The 22717-nt window shown below is 55.6% G+C and overlaps 1 protein-coding gene across 2 annotated transcripts; it reads right to left on the bottom strand.

The window, feature by feature from the left end:
- Positions 1-361: 361 nt before the first annotated feature.
- On the bottom strand, positions 362-10124 carry Abhd17a (abhydrolase domain containing 17A, depalmitoylase). Of its 2 annotated transcripts, none has more exons than XM_026414670.1 (5): positions 10014-10124; positions 5560-6135; positions 3187-3381; positions 932-1111; positions 362-828 (listed from the first exon to the last, which is right to left on the bottom strand). In XM_026414670.1, exons 2-5 carry the CDS (start codon positions 5889-5891, stop codon positions 603-605), a joined length of 933 nt encoding a protein of 310 aa, XP_026270455.1. In that variant the 5' UTR covers positions 5892-6135; positions 10014-10124; the 3' UTR covers positions 362-602. The 2 variants fall into 2 exon arrangements, with proteins under 2 accessions (XP_026270455.1, XP_026270457.1); XM_026414672.2 differs by lacking the exon at positions 10014-10124 and adding an exon at positions 9289-9898.
- Between the last annotated feature and the right edge of the window lie 12593 nt (positions 10125-22717).

Below are 22717 nucleotides of genomic sequence, written 5' to 3'. Positions count from 1 at the left end.
GAAGAACCAGAACTGGATGGATCCTAACAGGAGTGCTCCCCGCGACCCCAAACCTCAAAACTGGCTCCCCAGGAAGATCCATGGAACAGCCATTGTTCTTGGAATCTGTTCTCCGTTTGCAAAGGAAGCCGCATGGTCCCAGTTCTGGGCCTGAGGAGCCTGACACTTCTGGGTCCAGAATGGGCTCCCCCAGAGCAAGCTGCAACTAACCACAAGCAGTTTGCTGCAAGGGCTGCCCTTGGCACAGGGCTTTAACCAGCCTCTCTGGTGTATGCTAAAGCCAAGAACCCTGGAATCCCTGCTCCTCTTGGAGCTCACCAAGACCCGGAAAGCGTATGAACCACAAAAAGGAAAGGAACCCTAAAATCTTAAATCTTTAATTTGTTTTCACGTCTTTTCTTCTTTTTGCTTTCAAAAGGAAGAGAGCATAGCTCTATCTCCTGTACAATGTCCATGGCCCCTGGGCCGGGCCGGGGTCACGGCTGCCTGCCTGCTGCCTGGGAGTCCTGGGGGTCCACATGCAGCCCCCAGGGCTGCAGCAGGACAAGTCCAGGCGGCTGCCTTATTGCTGAGGTCCCGGCGCAGTGGTGCACAGGTAGCCGCTAGGCGCGCTGGCTGGGCAGCTCCTGGGAGATGAAGCGGCGTAGGCGCTCCAGGTACTGACTGTAGAGCTCAATGTCGTTGTGTCCAGCGCCCTCCACCCACAGTGGCTCGACGGCCTTGGGGCAACGTTCGTACAGCGCCAGCCCATGGGAGAAGTCGATCACCTCGTCCTCCGTGCCGTGGATGATGAGCACGGGCGATGTGATCTTGGACACCTTCTCAATGCTGCGGAATGGGGCCAGGCAGGGCAGGTCAGCTGTTTGCTCCAGCCCAGCCCCCTCCCTGCCCCTCAGCACTACCCACTCCACCCCCACGTGCCCTGGCTCACTTGGGGAACGCATCGAAGCAGTAGGTCTTCTTGGTGTCGGGAAAGGCAACGCGCATGCCCGAGGTGAGAGGCGAGTGCAGCACCACCGCAGCGCACTCGTAACGCGAGGCCAGGTCCACTGTGGGCACTGTGCCAATGCTCTGCCCGTACAGGATGATGCTGTCCGGGCTGATGCCGTACCTGGCGGCGGCCGGGACAAGGTCAGCCTAGGCCTAAGGCAGCCCCCACAGTGACCAGGGCAGGTCTCTGCGCTCCTCCCAGAAATGGGTACATAGCTCTGGAAGCAGCCTCAGCACCCACCCTCCTCCCGGTGTTCCTACCACAGCATGTACTGGGACTCGCTGTGGGGAGGCATACCTGGTGAGGGAGCTGGGGGTGCCGGGCAGGACCTAACCACTCCCACTCTCCCCCTCCCCCCACATTTGATCAGAGTAGACCTAGGTACAACCTGCTGCCGCTACACTGTAACCAGCTTCAGGACCTCTGGTTCCTGAACAAAAAGCCTTTGCCCGTGTAAGGTAGTGGGGCTCTCCTCCTCTGCACCCTTCCCATCAGCTCTGGTTGTTAGGAACTTAGGTGGCTGTGTCCCTGGATGTCTCAGGCAAGTTTGGGGCCCCCAGTACCCAACTAAGGGCTTGGTACAACGCAGACAAGCAGTTGTGGCGGTGGCTGCAGCAGGTGGATGCCACCTCATCCACACAATGGTGCCAGGACCCAGATGACCTTCCACCACCAGCTCCCACCTCTGGGCCTGGCCCCTCCGCACTCTGCACATCCAGCAGGTCCATGTGCAGCCCATCTGCTCTGCCTTGGCTGATCTAGCACTGCACTGGCTCCCACGTGGGGACTCATTGGCTACCTCCCCATACAGGATGCCACAGCTCTCCTCCCAGAAGCTCCTGAGCCTGGTTCCAAGGGGCCACCCTTCCTGGTGTACAGAGGCCATCCTGTGTTCTACCTGGACAATCCACAGGGAAATCTGACTCTACCTCTTGGCCCACCCAAAGGCCACCAATACAGGTCCCCAGCTTGTACCCAGACCCCCAGTTCTGCCTCAGGCTCACTGGCCTGCTCCCAGCCTCAATGGCCACTACTGTGCTGAGTGCTTGGACAAAAAAAGCCTGTCCTGAATGGAGCCGGTCTTTGTCCCCAGGTCTCCCTACCTCCCACTGACTCACAGCTGTGGAGGTAAGACAACAGGTCCCTGTGGAGTAAGAGAACAGGACAGTGCAGGTGACAGGACAGATGAACAGCCTCATACCCCCCACTGGGCTGTGACTCTGCCAGCGCCTGAGGCAGTGGGGACAGAAGTGAGCAAGCTGAGAACACTGTACAGGAGCCACAGGGGAAGGTATGCTCAGATGGGTCCCCAGTGCCAGGTGCTAGGGGACTGGGCTCTGGAACTGCCTGGCACATCTCCATGGTGACGAGGGCTCCCACCTCCCTTGGGCTGCTAACTTCCCAGTGTTGCACCTGTGCCCTACCAGAGGGGGTCAAACCAGTCAGCCAGGAAGGGCCATGGTGGGCAGCCCTGAGCAGGAGGACTGGGTTGGGCTGCCCACCCTCTACAACAGTGCTAAGATGAAGCTGCACTCTGCAAACACTGGTTTAGGGGCAGAGTGTGTACCACTCTGAGGTGGGGCAGGGAGGACTGCCTGGGACCTGGATGACCAGGAGAGCAGGGTATGGACAGAGGGACCACATGACTAAGAGTCTGGAGACAGGCTGGCCCAGACCTCAGGTGTGAGCTGAAGCCCATACCCACTAATCCCCCAACCAATTTGGGCTCCAAAATGCTGGACAGAGTCCTCCAGACTCAGTTGCAAGACCTACCTGCCCACTGCCCCAGGATGAGCTGTGCTCCACAGTCACACAACCCCAATCCAGACAGAGCAGGCCATGCCTACCCTGTACCCTAAGGGGCCCTTGTGTCTCAGGCTTCCAGTTATCGTCTCACACAGGTCTCAACTACCACCTTCTGATCCCAGTGTCCTCTGTCCAGCCCCTCATACCTGGCAGAGCTTCATTGACCTTAGACAGCTGTTGTCTAATGAGGACCCAGGAGCAGCTGCTCCCCAATCCCAGGCCAGCCCAGCCCCGCCTCAGTCAAAAGGAGATGGGCAACTACACCCCAAGGCCTCTGCAGATCTCTCTCTTGAAGGTCCACCCAGCAGGACCTGGTACCCGCTTCCTCTCCCCCCAAAGAAAGCTTGGTCACTCCCTGGGGAGCATAACAGCTGACCTGTGGCCCTCACCTCGTACGCAGGGCCTGCCAGGCAGCATCGATATCTGCATAGAGATTCTTCTCGGAGGGCCTGCCTGAGCTCACGCCATAGCCAGAGTAGTCATAGGAGAATATGTTGCAGCTGATGCGGGTGCCCAGGCCGATGTAGAAGCTGCTCATCTGACCCAGGTCCACTGCGTTGCCATGCGAGAAGAGAACTGTGTACCTGGGGGCACAGGTCAGGGGGACGGGAGCACAGGCCTGGCCTGGGGAGACTGTCCCAGGGCAGAGGACTTGTGACAGTTCATCCTGGCAGCCAGAGGCACCTGTCACCTCATCTACTTCCCTCCCAGATGGCCACACAACCAGCAAGGGCAAGGCAAAGATGGCCCAGCTCCACCTCCAAGGTTCCAACATGGACAGGACAAGAGCATTGGCCAGAGTATAAACCACCTGGGCTGCAGAATGGCCAGCTCCTCTCACTGGGTTGGCTGGCCATGATGTCAGGCTTCCTCTGAAAGGAATGCTTCAGACAAACCATAAGCTCTTTTCAAACTGCACATATTCAGCCAAAATGAGCACAGTGACACTGGTTTTGCATGAGGGGTAATTCTCAATGCCCACCTTGAAAACTCAGTTTGACACTTCCTCTGCAATCTCCCTACACCACCGTTTCCTTGCTGCACCTTCAAGCTGTTTTTATTTTTTTTTATAACTGCATTTTTCATACCTTTATTTTATTTGTTTTTCATGTGGTGCTGAGGATAGAACCCAGGGCCTACCACTGAGCCCCAGCCCAGCCCCATCAAGCTAGTTTTAATTGCACATATTCAGCCATAACACACACTGGCCAAAAGGCTGAATGGGACAATGCCCCATGTGAACTGTGGATTCAGTGAGGCCTGCCTCGGGAACACCTCTGCCACCTGTTTTTCACTAGTGCTCACATAAGCTGTTTTTAAATTACACATACTCAGCAATAATGAGCACTGGTCCCAATAGGCCAAAACAAAGACTGTGAGCATGCCACCTCAGCTACACCCACTTTGTGAATCAAGTTTGCAACATCCTGTGGAACCTTCCTACCTCTGCCATTTTGCTGCTGCTCCTACAGTCCTTTTCAGATCCCACCTGCTCCACGGAAATGAGCGCTGGGCCTGAAGGGCCTCAATGAAGAAGGTGAACCTGGCACCTCAACTGGAGACAGTTCCCAATGCCCTCTTTTTCTTTTTGGTGGGGGGGCAAAGGAGACTGGGATTGAACTCAGGGGCACTCGACCACTGAGCCATATCCCCAGGCCTTTTTTGTATTTTACTTGGAGACAGGGTCTCACTGAGTTGCTTAGGGCCTTACTTTTGCTGAGGCTGGCTTTGAACTCACAATCCTGCCTTAGCCTCCTGGGCCACTGGGATTATGAGTGTGCACCACTGCGCCCAGATTTCCCAATGCCCTCTTTTGAGAATTCACTTTGAACCCACCCCTGACACTACTATTTCCCTGCACATTTGAAGGGGGACCCACAATGTGAGCTTGGCAAGCTACAGCAGTTACCACTTCCAGCCCCACTGGACAGCGGCCATCTCTGCTGCAGAAACTCTCCTGGAATGGCCTGATAGTCCCTGGGGTGCTCACACTCCTGCCACTGCTAGGAACCTCCCTAGACCAGGAGCTGCACTGCTGTGAGCTGGGCCCCACCCAAAACCCCACACATGAATAAAGACAATGCTGCTCACAGAGGCCTGTGCCCATCCTATAAGACCTGAGGTGGGATGAGGCCTTGCTGTAAGTCAAACAAGAGCAAATACCAGGCAGGTCCTGGCCCTGGCCCATGGGCAGCTTCCTCTGGCAGTACCAGCCCAGCACAAAGGTAATAGCTTGCCCTTTGGACTCAGGTCCCTGCCTGTAGGAAGGCCTACTGCCCCACCTGTGCCTCACCCCTCTGGCTGGAGCTTGGGAGATATGACCCTTGAGAGCAGGTGGCAGGGCAATCACTAGAGTTCCACTTGAATCACCTGGCTTGCCCACCCTGAGCCTGTGTCCTCATCCCCAAGAGGCAGCACACGGGGGGAGGGGGGCTCTCCTGAGGACTGCACGCTGAAAGGCCCTGCACGAAGGGCCTGAGGTAGTTCTGTAGCAGCACAGGTGGGGGGCCTGCTCTTGCCCAAATCTGGGCAGTAGCTCCACTGGTAACAGGAATCAAGACAGGGAGGATAAGGGAACCCACGCCCATGCCAACTAGATGGCCTTTCATCCTGGCTCTGGCACTTGGGGAGGCTACTACCACCATGCCAAGTACCATTCTTAGCACCCTGGGTAGAAGCAGGAATCCAAGAACAGAGCACCCTGGGCCAGGTGCATGCCTGCCTGCTCCCAACCCCATCCCAAAAAACCCTCCAGCTCTCACCTGGCACCAGGCACGCAACGCACATACATGCAGGAGATGCGGTTGCCACGGGTGCTCTTAGTCAGGAAGACCTCAATGGTGTCCAGTTCACGCTGGCTGTACTGGAAGTCAGCACGTTCAGTCAGGTGGACCTTCCAGCGCCCTGGGGTGCCGGCAGAGACTCTCAGGGACCCTGAGGGGGCAGCTCCAGCCCCTCCAGGCCCTGGCTCAGGCTCAGGCAGCAGTGAGTAGGTAGGCTCTGGAGGCAGGAAGGCGAGCTTGGCAGCAATACGGCCAGGGCACGGTGGGCAGCAGAAGAGGCAGCAGAGTTCGCTCACTGACAGGCCGTTCATGGTGGGCGCCGGGCCCTTCACTGGGCCTCTTCAGGAGCACCCACCAACAAGGCAGCCCAGCCTCACTTGGCAGGGGAGATGCAGGGGTGCTCCAAGATGCAGGCAGTGGGGAGGGCGTCTCCCAGGCCACCACCCCAGACAAAAGCCCCGTTAGGAGGCTGCAGCCCAGCCCCACTGCCGTCCAAGCTGAGCCCCCAGGAGCCTTGTGGCCACAGGTCTCCATGTCGTCGTGCAGTGGAAAACCCTGCAGGGGACACAGAAATGTGGGCTCCTTCAGGGAAGCTGGGGGCCCAACCTGTGCCAGGTGGGAAAGTGTAGTCCCAAACCCATTCATCGCAGATCCTCATGGCCCAGTCTGATCCTCTCCTGCTCAGACTGCTACACAGGCAGCCTCAGGACCAGGCCCAGGCCCAGGCCCAGGCCCAGCCCCAGGCCCAGGCCCAGCCCCAGCCCCAGCCCCAGCCCACACCAAAAGGAGCCTCCTGCCACCCCTCCTCAGCTTGTAATCCTCAACTCTTGCCATTTCCACCCAGCTATGGCCTGTAGGACATGCCAGGCCATCAGACCCGTCCCGCCAGCACACACCCCTAGCTCTGAGTCCAGGGAGACCTCCTCACGCCCAGGATTCTGTCCATCCTGTTGTCCAGACCTTTCCCCAGCTCATCTCTGTGCAATCTTTCATCTGGCCACCCCCAGATGACAAGGGAAGCCCAGGAATGCACAGGTCTCGAATTGAGGGGACCCAGGAGTACACAAGTTCCTCCCCTACTACAGCGTCCCTGTGAGTTCACAGGACCTTGGTGTCCAGAAAGGAAATCAGCAAACAAAGGCTCAGTTTGGGCAGTGGCCACTGAGCTGGGAACAATGGCTCTTCCCCGAGCTTGGGGCAGGCGGGTGGAAGGGTGGGGCCTAGGGAGCCTGGAACTCCTTCTCCAGCACTGCGACCTTAGGGCTCCACAACCTCTCTCTTCAGCAAGCATCCTCCCTCCAGGACATCCATCTTTTCACACCATAATTTTTTTTTTTTTTTTTTTTTTTTTTGTACTAGGGATTGTACCCAGGGACACTTAACCACTGGGCCACATCCCCAGCCCTTTTTATATTTAGAGACAGGGTCTCACTAAGTTCGGGTGACTCACTGAACATCCCTGGGCCTCAGTGTTCTCCTGTACAAATGTGGATGTCATTTGCCTCACAGGGGACATAAATGAAAGGAAGAGTTAACTGGAAGATAATTCCTGGCTTGGACTGGGGATTCAGACATTACTCCTCTTGCAGGATGCCATGAAATGTGTTAAACCAACAACAGCTAAAGTGCCAAAGCAATTTCCTCCACATAGGGAGTCCCAGACCACAGATCAAGAAAACACAGGTCTGAGGAAAACCTACGCACCCACTGTGTTTCCTTTGCAAACAGAACAAGGGCAACAAACACACAGCTCAATTTCCACAGAGAATACCTGGTTATGCCTAGTTTTGAGTCACAGCATTTGAAGAACACTGGGCCATCAGGACATGGTTCAGAGGCAAATGGGAACACACACTAGTGCATATGAAACTGTAGGCCCGCAGACTCAGCTGGGGTGGGGCAGAAATACATCTGTTCCTCTGGAACTGAGACATGGGCAGGTCTGGAGAGAGCCATATCCCAGTCACAGGATCCAGTGGCACAAGGAGGAAAGCTGTGAGAGCCAGGCAGACACAAGGACAACACAGGGCAGAATGCAAGCCTCATGTAAGAGTCCTTTTCAGAGGGAGAGTCTATGATGCTGGCACTCAAACAGAGGTATCCCCCACCAGTGGACACTTGATGCTATTTGAAGATATCTATGATTGTCACAACTGGAGGTGCTCCTGGAATAGAGTGAGGCTGCTCAGCACCCTGCTGGCCAGGATGCCCCATTAGAGAATGACCCAGGCCCAAATAGCCACAATGTCAAGACTGAGAAATGTCAGCATCAACATACTCTCCACCAGGGGTGTTCCGCTGGTGACAGGTGGCTTGGAGGGGGTCTCAATCCTGGAGAAAGGCTAGTCTGAGTACTCAGTGAGCAGGTTGGAGGCCCCTAGCAATCCTGCAGATTGACAAGGCTGGTCTCCACCCTCCAGATCCAATCCAATTTGTCCTCAGGTCTGATGGCTCTACCTGCCTCTACCCTCACCAGCAACCACCTTGTCCCCTCCTCCAGCACCCTGCCCTAGACTGGGGCAATGGCCTCCACTGGCAGCAGTCTCTCTTCAGCAAGCATCGTCCCTCCAGGACATCCATCTTTTCACACAATTTTTTTTTTTTTTGTATTAGGGATTGTACCCAGGGGCACTTAACCACTGAGCCACATCCCCAGCCCTTTTTATATTTAGAGGCAGGGTCTCACTAAGTTTCTTAGAGCCTTGATAAACTGCTGAGGCTGGCTTTGAACTAGCAATACTCCTGACTCAGCCTCCGAGCCACTGGATTACAGGCGTGCACCATTGCGCCAGGCTTCCCACCACAAATCTGACTGCCAAGCCACTTTCCTTCTAGGGTGTCCTGTGGCCTCCCACTGTTCCCAGATCCCATCCCTCTGTACCACCTGCCTGCTAGACCTACAGTTAGGCTTGGACCACCTCTCAGGTCTCACTACCTTGCTCTCAGTTCTCCAGAAGACATACACCTACATCCTGTCTTAGGATCTCTGTCACCCTGAGCACCCCCCAACCTGCTGGTCATTCTCCTCCCTGCTTCTCACTCCCAGTGCTCTCTGGATCCTCCACACCTGCCTGGACTGCTCCTACACTTTCACAGTTCCAGGCTAGTCTCTATGGTACTCACCACTGCTTTTATTCACAAGTTTAACCAGATCCCGGCCACTTAAGTAGAAACACCACGTAGGCAGGACCAGTAACTATGTACTTTGGCTCAACAACAATTTGCTGACTGGATGTTCAGTGTTAAGGGGCAGGAGGAGAAGAGGAAGCCACAGGAAGATAACAAGCACCTCTAGGGTCCACCAGTTTGTTAAGGAAGAGGCCCAGCATCTTCAAGTCAAGATGCTGGGACCTCCTGTGTGTCACTGATGGGTTGAACTGGGCAGCGCACACCCAGATGCCTCACTTACTGGGAACACATGCCTGGCACCCAGAACCCCAACTATTGCCACGACATGCACCTCAGTAGGGCTTTTTTATTTTTGTCTTTTCAAACCCAGGGCATATTTACCACTGAGCTACACCCCCAGACTTCTGTATTTTTTGAAACAGGATCTAATTGCTGAGGCTGGCTTTGAACTTGCTGTCCTGCTGTCTCAGCCTCCCAAGTTGCTGGAATTACAGGTGAATGCCACCCTGCTCAGCCCCCAGCTAGGTCTTATGAGGACCAACAAACAACCAGATAACTGCAACACTTTAAGACACCTACATATGACTGCCTGTGATGGCACCTCACCCAGCCAGCCAGAATGGGAAAGTGCCAGAAGGAAGGTGTGGTTCAAGTGACCAGGTGTCAGAGGACTGGACAGGTGGAGGAGCAGGGACTAAGTACAGGAGGTGAAAGAGTTCCAGGAACCGCAGGCTTCGAACTATGGCAGAACGTGGCAGGAAGAGGGGTCAGCAACAGGGGTCCCAGAGAGCCAGGGCTGGGTCAGGTCGCGCCCCTGGGCCCTGCTGTGTTGTTTGGACTTCATCCTGGGGCAAATGCGGGACCCGCAGTCCTAAGTCGGAATGGCCCTCATAGGTGAGGGGTTGTGCAACGAGCCCCGGCTGCTCCTGGAGACGGAGCGGAGACCGAGAAGCCTGCTCTGGGTTCCCAGCCCGCAGGAAGATGCCTGACAGGGCGAGAGTGGACCCGGGCGGCCGACGCGGGCAGGCTCCGGGCAGGAACGAGTCCCCGGCTGGGCTGGGCACTCCCCGAAGCCGGAGGCCGAGCCCCAGGAGAGTGGGCGCTGGGAAACGGACGGCGGGGCAGCAGTTCGCGACGCCGGCCCGCGGGCCGACCCCGGTCCTCGGACCCGCGGCCGCATCAGCGGTGCGGGGTCTCGGGGGCTTCCCACCTGGCCGTCCCGGCCGCGCGGCCCGGCCCGGCCCGGCTCCCCAAACGGCCGCGGCCGACACCGGGCCGCTCCGCCCGCCCGGCCCGGCACTCACCGCCCCGGCCCGCGCCCCCCGGCCCAGGGGCCGCGCTCCATGGCTCCCCGGCCGCCCGCCCGTACGTCCTCGGTCCCTCGGCGCCCGGCCCGGCCTCCTGCGCCGCCACCGCCGCCGCTGCTTCCCCGAGGGCGGAAATGAGCCTCGCTCCCGCCACCGCCCCGGAAATGACGCGCGGATGAGCCCGGAGAGCAGCGCGTCCCGGGGGCGGGGCCGAAATTTGGGGTGGAGCCATGGGCGGTGCCTGTGGCCCTGGGGCGGGGCCTGAGCTCCCATTTCATTCATTCATTTGTTTTCCTCCCTCCTCCTCCTCCTCCTCCTCCTTCCCTATCACGTGGGAGGCCCTGGGTTAAATCCTCAGTACTGAAAAACAAATATGTCTCTATATGTACATATATTTATCTATGGGTATATGTACTTATATGTATGTGTAGATATGCACAATTGAACCCAGGGACTTGCACGTGCTCCGCTGCTGAGCTAGGCCCTCAGATGAAGTGTTTTAGAGCTGGCAGGGGGGAGGACGGAGCACCAAAAAGCACAGATCCATTCTTTTGGCCACAAGACACACACGGAGACTCCTGTGAAGGGGACGTGCCTACTAGGTGGCCCTGAGGCTCAATTCCCTACCTAGCATGGCTTGCCCCTCCCATCACAGACTCCTCCCACCCACCCACCCCAGGCACTTTGTAAAAGGTAAAGCCACTGCTGTAAACCTGAAACCTTTCAGAGGGTCAGTACCCTTTCTTTCCACCACCCCCACCCCAGACCAAGCCTGGCCCAGCCCATCCAGGGCCTTGCTCACACTGTCCCAGGCATCCTGACCTTGTTGCCAGGTTTGCTCCTACCTCAGGGACATTCGCAGGGGCTGAGGAGCCTCCTTCCTGAGGTGCCCTTTCCCCATAGAGCCACACAGACCTACTTATCCCCAGAGTTCCATGAAAGGTCACCTCCCCAGAGAGCCTCCCTGATTGTGCTGATGCCTGTCACTGACATCGTGGTCCTTGCCACTCTGATCCTTTTATTCAGTTGTTTTCTTGTTTATTATCCAGTTTTTCTGACTCTTCCTCAGACCATGAGCTCCCAGGGCAGGAACCCTGGCATCCGTCACCCCTGGGTTCCCAGTTATCCCTGTGCTGCCTGATAAGTCAATGGATGAATTATCATGGGGGATGAGAATAACTTCCAACTCCAGAAAGGGCCTAACAGGGTGAAAGAATGATCCAGGAGGCTTTGTGTGGGATGGGGGCACGCAGACCTCAGGTTGTGGAGACCCTTGATTTCCCTCTGTTCCGAGACATTTAACCTATTTGGGAGATAACTTGGCCATAGGAATCAAGGGTCTTAAAAAATGCTCTGGGCTGAAGCTTGGGTCGGGAAAGCCCTGAGGGCCACATGTAGAAGGCCTGGTGTCCAGCCTGTGGCACTGTCCGGAAGTGGTGACATCTGTAGGGGGTGGGGCCAGATGGGAGGGAGTTGGATCATTGGGGGTGTGCCCTTGAGGGGATACAGGGACCCAGCCCTGTTCCCTCTCTCGACTACCTCCCCACCATGAGGCGAACAGGTCTGTGCCATGCACTCCTGCCGCAACACGACTTCCTGACCTGCCACAGGCACAGAGCAATGGCTCCAAGCAGCAGCTGTGGCCGAAAGCTCCATCCTTGTCCCTGATGACAATCCAATACCGAGACACAGTTTTGAGAAAAAGGAAAAAAGGTCTATTGCTTTGCTAGCAAAGGAGAAACCCAGGGGACTCCTGTCCCAGAGGCTGTGATTCTGCCCCTCAGCAGGAAAGGAGTGGGGTGTTACAGAGGTGACCCAGAGAAAATGAGATGAGGGAGGAGAGGGTTAGGGAGAAGAAGATCAGAGAGAAGATCAGGGAGAAGGAGGTTGGGAAAAAGGAAAAAACATGTAAATTTCAAGGTGATGAGGGATATAGTCAAAGCACCAACTGTAAACCTATAACAACGAACAAAAAAACCTGACACTATGAGCTACAATAAGCCTTTCCTCCACTTAGGTTGATGTATCTAGGTGTTTTGTCACAAAGATGGGACACTAACAAAGTCTCTGAAGGTGTTTCTGAAAGAGATGAGCAGCCAGATCAGTGCACTGAGAAGATCCACCCACTGATACGTGGGTATGGAAAGCATGCGATCCCTGAGGGATGGGGAAGAACAGAGATGTAAGGGAATGGTGAACTAAGGCCTCTCTTTCTCTGTTGGAGCTGGGACTTCCATCTCCTGCTCTGGGACATGGCTGCTCCTGGGCCTCGGGTCTCCTGGTCAAACCAGGTCTTGGTCTTTGACTGGGTTGTAGCACCAGCTCTCCTGGTTTCCAGCCTGCAGTGGGCAGAGGGCAGCCAATTCCCATGATGAATGTCTTCCAAATATCTCTAAATATCTGCACTTTCGCTTCTCTGGAAAGCCGTGGCTAATACACATGGTTCAAAATCAAAAAGTCTGCAGACAAAGGGTGTGCCTCAGTGCTAGGGCACCCACCAGGCACGTAGGAGGCTCTCGGTCCAATGCCTAGTAAGAAAAAACAAGAATTTCCAAACTCTGTCCGTTAGAAGTCTCTTTCAGTCCTCTCACCACTGAGGCATATGACCCCTCTGCAAAGCAACAGGTTTCCCAGCTGGCCCATCTCCAAGCTGAAAAATCCATATTCCTTCTGCACCGGAGAGCCCATGAGAAGAGCCCCACACCCTGCGCTTTAATTTGTTACATAAAGAGGAGCGTTTGACAAACTTTCTACAGCTCACCATCTTCTCTGCCTCAGCGGCCTCAGGATCCTCCCGTGGTGCCACAGGAGCCTGCAGCTTGAAGACCTGCTGCCCTCTTAATGGACACGTGGGTTGTTTCTAGCTTTTTTTTCTTTTTTTTTTTCCCTGTGCTGAAGATGGAATTAGAGCAGCACACACTCAGAAGTGTCCACCACTGAGCTGCCTGTAACCCGGTTCTGGCTTTGGCTGGAACTAAACAGGGCACAGGAGATGTTTCCCCTGAATGGGCAGTACCTGTGGGGACCGGTGCTGGATGGGAGGTCCTCATGGGAACGTCCAAGCAACTGCCAGGAAATAACTACCTCCTGTCTGAACCCCACCACAGTGAGACCCAGCCTGGGGATGCCGGGGGACAAGGGTACAGGTGGACTTTGGTCATTCCTCATGATCTGATGTGGTTGCTGAGATATTTTGGTTTTGCTCTGCGTTTCAGTGGTGATGAAAAGCCGGGAGCTGAAAACCAACTAGATGACTAAGAGAAGGTTTTCTCTTAAAAACTAATATTTGGGGGCGCTGGGGTTGTGGCTCACTCGCCTAGCACGCCTGAGCAGCACATAAAAATGAAATGTAGATGTTGTGTCCACCTACAACTAAAAAAATAAACATTTAAAAAATATCAATATTTGGAACTGGGGGTGTGGCTCAGTGGCAGAGTGCTTGCCTAGCACGCACAAGGTCCTGGGTTTGAATGCCAGCACCACAAGACCCAAACGAAAAAGAAGTTAAAAAATAATAATGTTTATGCCGGGGCCTGATGGTTTACACCTGTAAATCAGTGACTTGGGAGGCTGAGGTAGGAGGATGGCAAGTTCAGGACCAGCCTCAGCAACTTAGGGAGACTGTCTCAAAATTTAAAAAATAAAGGGACTAGGGCTATAGCTCAGTGGTGGAACAACCCTCAGTTAATGAGCATGCTTATCAGGGTGCACCCTAAAGGACGGAGGGACTGTGACAGACGCTCAGGCGCACAGGTGAGCACTGTGAGCACACAGCAGGATGCCTCACCCGTGTGTCCCCACAGGCATGAATGCACAGCACAGGAGGCCCATCCACTTACTGGAGTATCACTCAGCCTAGAAGAGGAACCCCACCCCAGTACAGACAGGTCTGGGGACACGGTGTACAGTGACGTGCAGCAGACCCAGAAGGACAAGGGGTCCACCCACGTTAGGTCCCTGGAATGCTCAGATCCACAGAGATGGGAAGCAGCACGGTGGAGCCCTGGCTGGGAGGGGACAGGAGCTCAGTGTAGGGAGAGGAGGGCGTTCTGGAGACCACAGTGGGAATGGCGCACAGCTGTGAGTGCTTCCTGCCCCGAGCACGGGTGAGTCAGTGCATTTTATATCACGGATATTTTAACACAGTAGAATTGATAAATAAATGTTTCCCAAATCACTGAGGTGGGGGAGGGCTTAGGGAAAGACCAACTTTTTTTTTCCCTGGCCTGGGATCTGAGGGTCGCCCGGGGCCCCTCTCAGAAGGGCCCCTGCTCAGCAGGGCTGGATGCTCTGTGGTCCCCTTCTTGGAATTCTTCATGATTTTTGAACCACAGACCCCATGTTTTCATTTTGAATTGGGGCCTATAAATTATGACGGAGCCAGTCCTGGTAGGGAAGGACGTGGGCATGGGTGGAGGGACACCCGTGAGGAGGAGCTCACTGCCAGTGCCCACGGAAGCCAGCACCTAGGACTCCGGTCTCTGCAGGGTGAAAGGCTTTCGGGGGCGGGGGCGGGAGGCCAAGGCCCTCAGCTCCGGCAGGGGGTTCTTAGGAAGGGAAGGTGACACCTAGGTCTGCTGCTTTTCTGGATAGACATGTTCTAAGCAGAGGACTGTGAGCTCCAACATCCTGGACTGGGTGGCCTGGCTTCTGCTTAGGTCTCTCCCAGGACAGGCACATTCCTGAAAAGCCGTTCCAAGTTCTGAAAGGTCTTTTCCTGGAAGACAATCTAGCGTAAGGAGCTTAGGTCACAGCGCGGCGAGGCCTAGCCCATTTCATGAGGACAGAATAAGACGCAGACAGGAAGCCGCTGCAGGCCCTGAAGGAAGGAAGTGAGCCAACCGAGCTGCATAGAGATGGGGCTGGGCTGGAGACCACCAGGAGCCAGTGCCAGGGTGAGAGGCGGAGGACTCCCAGATCCCCTCCTGGATACGGCCCCTCATCCCTCTATACAGCCCGATCAGGCCCCCTGGCCCCCCACTTGTTCCAACCTGGGAATTAGGTTCCAAAGCAAAGAAGGGGTTGCAGAAAGGGGCATCCTGGGAACCTGCCCTGGGCAGAGCCTCCAGAGAAGCAGCAGCAGGGTGGACAGCACAGGCCACCTAACCAAAAAAAAAAAAAAAAAGTACATTCTAATTAGAAGTATGATGTAGCCAACTCAGAGGCAGCCTTGCAGCCATGCGTCCCCAGGACCGTGAGCCAGCATCGTGCCTGTGGGGCCTAGGCGCCACACTCTACGTTACCTACAGTGCAGTCGGTTCTTCCAGCCACGAGGCATGGGCTGCGCTCCTCTGCTTTGACATCGTACGGTGGCAGGACCACTGCAAGTAGGGTGGCATCAGCGTGGCACCCCGCAGCCCTGCTACGTAGGCAAGTCACCTCTGGATCACGTGATCCTGGCACCAGGCAAACACCTGCACAGCTTCTCTAAGTGCCGTTGGAGGGAAAGCCCAAACACGTTCAGAGAGATGCAGCTGGCTGTTAGATCTTGCTTCCAGTACTCTAACCCCGGGGTGCTCAACCACTGAGCCATATCCTCAGTCCCCTTATTTTTTGAGATATAGGGTCTCAAAAAGTTGCTGAGGCTGGCCTTGACCTTTTGATCCTCCTGTTTCAGCCTCCTGAATCACTGGGATTACAGACATGTGCCCCCATGCCTGGCTAGATTTCTTTTTTTTTTTTTTTTTTTTTTTTTTTTAATTTTGAGACAGGGTCTCACTAAGTTGCCCAGGCTGGTCTTGAACTTGCTATTCTCCTGCCTCAGCCTTCTGAGTAGCTGGGACCACGGGTGTGCTCCGCCATGCCCACCCTGGTCTAGAACATTCTTGACAGATGTTTGCTTGAATCCACAGGTGTGAGATCTGCAGAGATTTATCATAAGGGACTGGCTCGTGCAGTTACGGAAGCCGAGGAGTCCCACCCTGTGCCGTAGGCCAGAGGCAGACCCAGGGGAACCTGTGGGGGGAATCCCAGCCGCAGGGCCCGAAGATGGAGGGTGAGGCAGGTCTCTGTTGAAGCCAACAGGCAGGGGCAGAAGCAGTGACTCCTCCTTCTTCCTGTTGGTGCTGCTGAGGCCTCATGGGCTTGGACCATGCCACCTGTTCAGGCTTGCTGAATCTGGCCACTCAGGTGCGGCTCTCCTCTGGACCTTCCCTCATGTGGGCAGCCATGAGTGATGTTTAAAGCATCAAAGTGGCTGGGTGTGCCTGTGGAGCCCTGCACCTCAGAAGGCTGAGGCAGGAGGAGCGCAAGTTCAAGGTCAACCTAGGCAACTTAGTGAGACCCTACCTCAAAATAAAAAGTAAAAGGGGCTGGGGATGCAGCTCAGGGGTAAAGCGCCCTGGGTTCAATCCCCGGTACTAAAAGGAAAAAACGAAACAAAACTCTCGTCCCTGCCTCCGGAGACCAGCCCAGGAGCTGTGAGGCTGAGAGTGACAGGTCCAGGAGGTGTGTGAGGTCCTGTGGGACTGAACCAGGGGTGCTTAACCACTGAGATGCAGCCCCAGCCCTTTTTATTTACTATTTTGAGACAGGATCTCACCAATTTGCTTTGGGTCTCTGCATTACTGAGGCTGGCCTTGAACTTGCAATCCTCCAGCCTCAGGCACCTGAGTCACTGGAATTACAGGTGTGTGCCACCATGCCTGGTCAGGGTTTCAATTTATGAACTTTGTGACAAGGGTAGCACAACTCAGTCCCAGTCAGCTAAAGGGCCAAATGGCTTTCTGAAGTGGCTGTACCATTTTGCACTCCCGCCAGCCTTGTGTGGTACTGGGAGAGGCCCTTCTGTGTTGAGGACACTGTTCTGAGTGCATTCCCAACATCTAGGAGATGCAGATCTAAACTCTTTGAGATACTATATCACCCTGGGACAGCTGGAATCAACACCTGCAAGCACAGAAGCTATGGTGGCCACGCCAGTCATCCCAGAGGCTCAGGAGGCTGAGGCAGGAGGATTTCAAATCTGAGGCCAGCCTGGGCAACTGTCTCAAAAGAAAAAATAAAAAGGGCCAGCTGCAGCGCCGTGGTGAAATGTGTACCCAGCACACAGGAGCCTTTGGCCAGCACTGCAGGAGGAGGCAGTAGACACACATCCAGGTCCATGCTGCTCCCTGCTGGCCTATGGGGGGCTTGCGTTCACACCATGGACATGTGGGTCCTTCTCTGGTGGTGTCCTGGGCCCTGTAGGAGCTGAGCAATGTCCCTGACCTCCAGGCCAGGAGCATCCTCAGTAGGGACAACCACATGTTGTCAGATATGACCCAGGGTCCCCGGGGCAGAATTTCCTAGGGTGAGCTCCTAGGTTAAGGGATTGCAGGGACGCCCTGCGTCCCATGATCATCTATCCTCCTGAAGCCCAAGGCACAGCTCGTACCAAAGCTCACAAGCTGAGTGAGGAGGGGAGAGGAAGTCAGGCCCAGAGGCTGGAGCCCCTGGTTTATCCCTGGGCCCCAGGGGGAGTGGACTCTGGTGTCCAGTGTGAGCACAGAAGTAACTTGAGATCGCCTGATGAGTGCAGGACCTTTGACCTTGGCATGCTGACAGCAGAACAGGACCCTTCCTTGGTGCGGTGGCTGTGCCTGGTCTAGGAAGGACAACTATGCAGTCACATCTGCTTCTCTGTCCAGCCTGGGGCTCTGAACAGGGTGAGGTAGCCTTTTGGCCTGCAGGTGGCAACAGTGCCCACCTGATCCCCAGAGGGTGGGGGGCTCCATCTGGTGCAGGCCCTGGGGACACATGCATTACCCCATGTGTCTTGCCAAATTAAAATAGTAACCTTGTCCAGGTAAGAGTAAGTGACACAGTGGACACTGACGTTCTGCATAAGTACAGTCGAACTAGGGACGGGCCAGGAGACGGAGACCGCACTGGCTACCAGCACCAGCAGCCCACTGGTCCAGCTGCAGAGAGGCCAACGGAGGCTTCTGCCCCAAGGCAGGAGGACAGTTTTCCCAGGCTGTAGCCACAGGACGAGTGCTGGCTGGGCAGGTCCTGACTGTGGCTGGTCCCAACACAGTGGACAGCTGCAGGGTGCCAGTCCTGCCCTGGGGCATCAGTCCTGGTGTGTGGAGGGCAGACCCATGCAGTAAACCAAGCCCTGGAAGAAGCCAAAAGGCAGTGGGCACAGCCCAGGGGGCAGGGTAGTGACAGAGCGTCTGTTTCATCTCTTTCCTCACCCCCAGCCCTATTTTGTATTTTACTTAGAGACAGGGTCTCATTGAGTTGCTTAGGGCCTCAGTGTTGCTGAGGCTGGCTTTGAACTCGTGATCCTCCTGCCTCAGCCTCCGGAGCCCCTGGGATTACAGGCGGGGCCACCACACCTGGCTCCTCTTAGTTTGTATTACACTTATTTAATTTGTGGTACTGAGAATTGAACCTTATTCATTCCACCTCTGAGATACATCCCCACCTCCTTTTATTTTATTTATTTATTTTAAGACAGAATCTAAGTTACCAAGGGTGTTCTTAAACGGCAGTCCTCTAGCATCAGCCTCCAGAGTATCTGGGATCACAGGTTTGACCACTGATCCTGACTCTCTTTTTGATTGAACGAAGGGCCTGACCCTTGCTGAGCATTGCACACTACCACTGAGCTGCATCCCCATTTTAAAATGGGGATCATGGCCAGGCGCAGTGGTGCGGCCCTGTCACCCCAGCTACTCTGCAGGCTGAGGCAGGAGAATCACAAGTTCACGGCCAGCCTCGTTGGTTGGACCCTCTAAAAATTAAAAAATAAGCCAGGCACAGTGGCGCACGCCTGTCATCCCAGCAGCTCTGGAGGCTGAGACAGGAGGATCACGAGTTCAAAGCCAGCCTCAGTAAAAGTGGGGCGCTAAGCAACTCAGTGGGACCTTGTCTCTAAGTAAAATACAAAATAGGGCTGGGGTGTGGCTCAGTGGCCCAGTGCCGCCGAGCTCAATCCCCAGCCTCTGTTAGTTGTGCTGTTTGCCTCGGCTCTGGGACCTGGACAGATAGACAACGGTGGGTTACTACTGTGTGCCATTGAGGGGTTGGGGGTCTGTGGACAGAAAGGTGCAGTTTTGGAGCTTTGTGACACTTGTGTGCTTTCCATTCTGCAGGAGGTGACAGGTGGCTGCCATGGGAGACCTAGGTGGGCAGTCTGCTGACACTCCTTCCCAGGGCAGCCATGTCCTCTGCCCTCAGGGACAGAGAAGAGGGCAACCTTCCTCTCCCTGGTTCCAGTAGACATCAGCTTAAGGGAGCCCCCAAACCCCACACCAGGAAGACCCCGATCTGAGGCTCAGCACAAGTGAGAAACACCTGGGCCCTAAAGATGCGAGTCGCAGATTCAGGAAGTCAGCGGGATGAGCATCCAGACAAATGCAGCCCTCACCCCAAGACAGGCAAAGGTGCAGTCTGCCCCCCTCCCTGCCTCCCTCCCTCCCTCGGACACACCCTTGTCGCCTGGCCTGTGGGACCAGGGACTTCAAGGCTCCTCCCAGCCCAGCAGCTGCTGACCTGGGCTGGTGACTGCTGCTGTCACCAAGCCTGAAGCTGAGGAGAGTCTGGACGCTGTAGCCTTTTGGCACTGAACTCTAACCTGTTGCTATAATGTGGACCTGGAAGTCCCCTTGTGTCGAAGGCCTGGTCCCCAGCCTGGGCACCCTTGTGAGGTGGTGGACACTCAGGAGGTAGGGCCTGGTGGAAGGTGGGTCCTCTCCCTCTGGGCGTGCCCTTGCAGGGACAGTGGGAGCTCAGCTGGACTCCTTGCCTCCCAGCCACAGGTGAGTGCTGCCCCCCCTCCTGCCATGAGTCTGCCTCCCACAGGCACAGCACAGCGCCAGCTGACCACACACCACCAGCTGCCCCACACAGGGACCTTTGAGACTGTCATTGTCACAGTCATAGAAAGCTGACCAACACATTCACCTTTCTTATTATTTTGGTGCTGGGGAGTGAACCCAGAGGTGCTCTACGCTGTGTGGGCTCTCTCTCATCCAACGAGGAGTCCTCAGAACAGGGTAGAGGAGAGTGTGGCTGCGGAGTCGCTAATCAAGGCCTCCGGAGACCAAGCAGGACGCAGGTCTGATTTTATTGCGCAGTTACAACATATGTACACTCAGCAGCGAGGCAGATTACAGCAGCCACCAATGCAACGTCTGCAACTGTCCTGCAACTGACCAATCCAGTGGGCCACGGAACGGGCGCAGGGACTGCAACATGCGCCTCACGCCCAGGGCTGTGCCTAAGGAGTAAGCGGTTTGCCCCTCACACACCAAGCACGAGGGGAGTGGCCTGCCACTCAGACACCCTTAATGTAGGCCATGTCTGCAGTACTCCATGCACCTGTCCCCACATACCACTGAGCTGCACCCCGACCTTTGTTTCTTTTCATTTTGAGACAGGACCTTGCTATGTTGCTGAGGCTGGCCTTGAGCTTGTGGTCCTCCTGTGTCAGCCTCCCAGGTTGCTGGGCTTGCAGGTGTGCAGACTGTGCCCATCCTGACCTGATCATCTTGGGTACTGGTTACAGTAACAGAAACTTAGCACACACCTAGTGTGTGTCTTAAAAATTATGTTACTTTTTAAAGATTCTGTAAGATGAACAATGTTAATAAAGAAGGGATTCTATCCCAGTTGGGCTTTGAAATCACGACTCAAATTTGCTTAGGAGAGAAAAAAAAAAACTGATGACAAAGAAGGTGAAGGAAGTCAGAACAGGCCACCTCTCCTCCTGCCTCTAGGTATGTTGATTATTTTGAGCAAAAAGAAACTGAGAAGCAGCCAACACTGAAAAAAATGTTTCCAATCCCTTTCATCTGCTTAAAATAAAACACAAATCTCCCCTTTAATGAAGGATATTTACACTTAAAAAGAAATTGTAATTACTAAAGGATAGAGAGCCAGGAGCACTGGTGCTGGTCTGTCATCCCAGCAACTCTGGAGGCTGAGGCAGGAGGATTGCAGGTTTGAGGCCAGGCTCTGCAGCTCAGTCAGACCCTGTCTCAAAAAAATAAAAATGAGCCTGGCATGGTGGTGCACACCTGTAATCCCCTCGGCTGGGAGGATGAAGCAGGAGATGGCGAGTTCAGAGCCAGCCTCAGCAACTTAGCGAGACCCTGTCTCTAAACAAAAAAAAAAAAAAAAAAAAAAGAGCTAGGGATGTGGCTCAGTGGTTAAGCCCCCCATGGGTACAGTCCCTGGTACAAAAGCAAAACACCAAAACATGACTGTGGGTATAACATGTAGCTCAGTGGTAAGACATCCCTACGTTCAATCCTCAGCATAGGAAGGAAGGAAGGAAGGAAGGAAGGAAGGAAGGAAGGCAGGCAGGCAGAAGAGAGCTACTCAGAGCAACTCCCAGCTCTAGAGAGGCCTCTGCTGCACAGCAAGGCAGCATGCATTTACCACAGACTGGTCCCCTACCCAGCATCCCCTAAGTCCTAGACACTAGGGATTGAACTCTGGACACTGAGCCACATCCCCAGCCCTATTTTGTATTGAGACAGGGTCTCACTGAGTTGCTCAGCACCTCGCTGTTGCTGAGGCTGGCTTTGAACTTGTGATCCTCCTACCTCAGCCTCCAGAGCTGCTGGGATAACAGGAATGCGCTACCTAGCCCGGCTTGTTTGTGGGATTTTGTTGTTGTTTCTTTTAGTAGTGGGGATTGAACCTAAGGACACTTTACCACTGAGCTGTATCCCAGCCCTTTTCTTATTTTGAGACAGGGTCTTGCTAAGTGGCTGAGCCTGGCCTCAAGCTTGTGGTCCTCTTGCCTCAGCCTCAGAGTTGCTGGAATGCCAGGTGTGGCCACAGAGCCCAGCTTGTGACCAACACTGGAGTAACTACCAATCATTCCATAGCAACCGCACGTTACCTCTTACAGTGCTACCTGTTTACATCCTCTCGTCCTCTGAGGAACCCAGGGTTGGAACCCAGGGCCTGGAACATGCCAGGCGAGCGCTCCACCTGAGTCACACTCCCAGCTTCAACATTCATTTTATAGACAGAAAATCTAGGCTGGCTTTCAGTGGCTTATCAATTAAAGGCCGTACTTAGGGGCTTTCAGCTAGCAGCGGTGAGACCTGCGGGATGAAGTGCAGTTCGGTGAAAACAGCCAGCAGAGCTCGTCGGGCTCGGTCCCATCGCGGCCTGCAGAGGTGGCCGGGCCGCGCTGACCGCCACGCCCCGCCCTGAGCGGGTCCTAGAGCCGGGTCCACCCTCCCGGATCCGCGGGGACGCGCCCGCCGCCAGGTGTGTGCGGGGTGACAACTCACCCTCCCCGCGCTAGACCGGCCCCAGGACCGAGTCCCGGAAGTGCTCACGGAACGTGCCTTCTAGCCCGGAGGTCGCCGTCGCCCACTGTACACAGGGGCAAACTGAGGCCTCAGAGTGCCGGCCTCGGTCACCCCGACGCAGCGAAGGGCACAAGTGCCAGCTGGCGCCCCGCAGGTGCCCAGGCCCCGGGACGCCTGCAGACAGCTGTCGCGTCTCCCCGCCTCAGTCGCCCCCCTCCGATGGTTTCCCCAAAGAGGCTCCGGCAGGGAGCGCGTTTCCGCGGGCCACCCGGCGGCCGGGGGCGCACCTCCGCGACCGCCCGCACCGCCGCCTCCGCTCGTCGCGGGGGCGCCACGCCGGTCAGGGCGGAGCCAGCGCCGCGCGCGTGGCCTTCTGGGGGCTGTGGTCCCAGCCCCACCTCGGCCTCGCGCAGGCCCCGCCCCCGGAACTACGGTCCCGTC

Source organism: Urocitellus parryii, chromosome 3 (genome assembly GCF_045843805.1).
Source record: "Urocitellus parryii isolate mUroPar1 chromosome 3, mUroPar1.hap1, whole genome shotgun sequence".
Taxonomy (NCBI): domain Eukaryota; kingdom Metazoa; phylum Chordata; class Mammalia; order Rodentia; family Sciuridae; genus Urocitellus; species Urocitellus parryii.
This window is presented reverse-complemented; position numbering and strand designations above follow the sequence as displayed.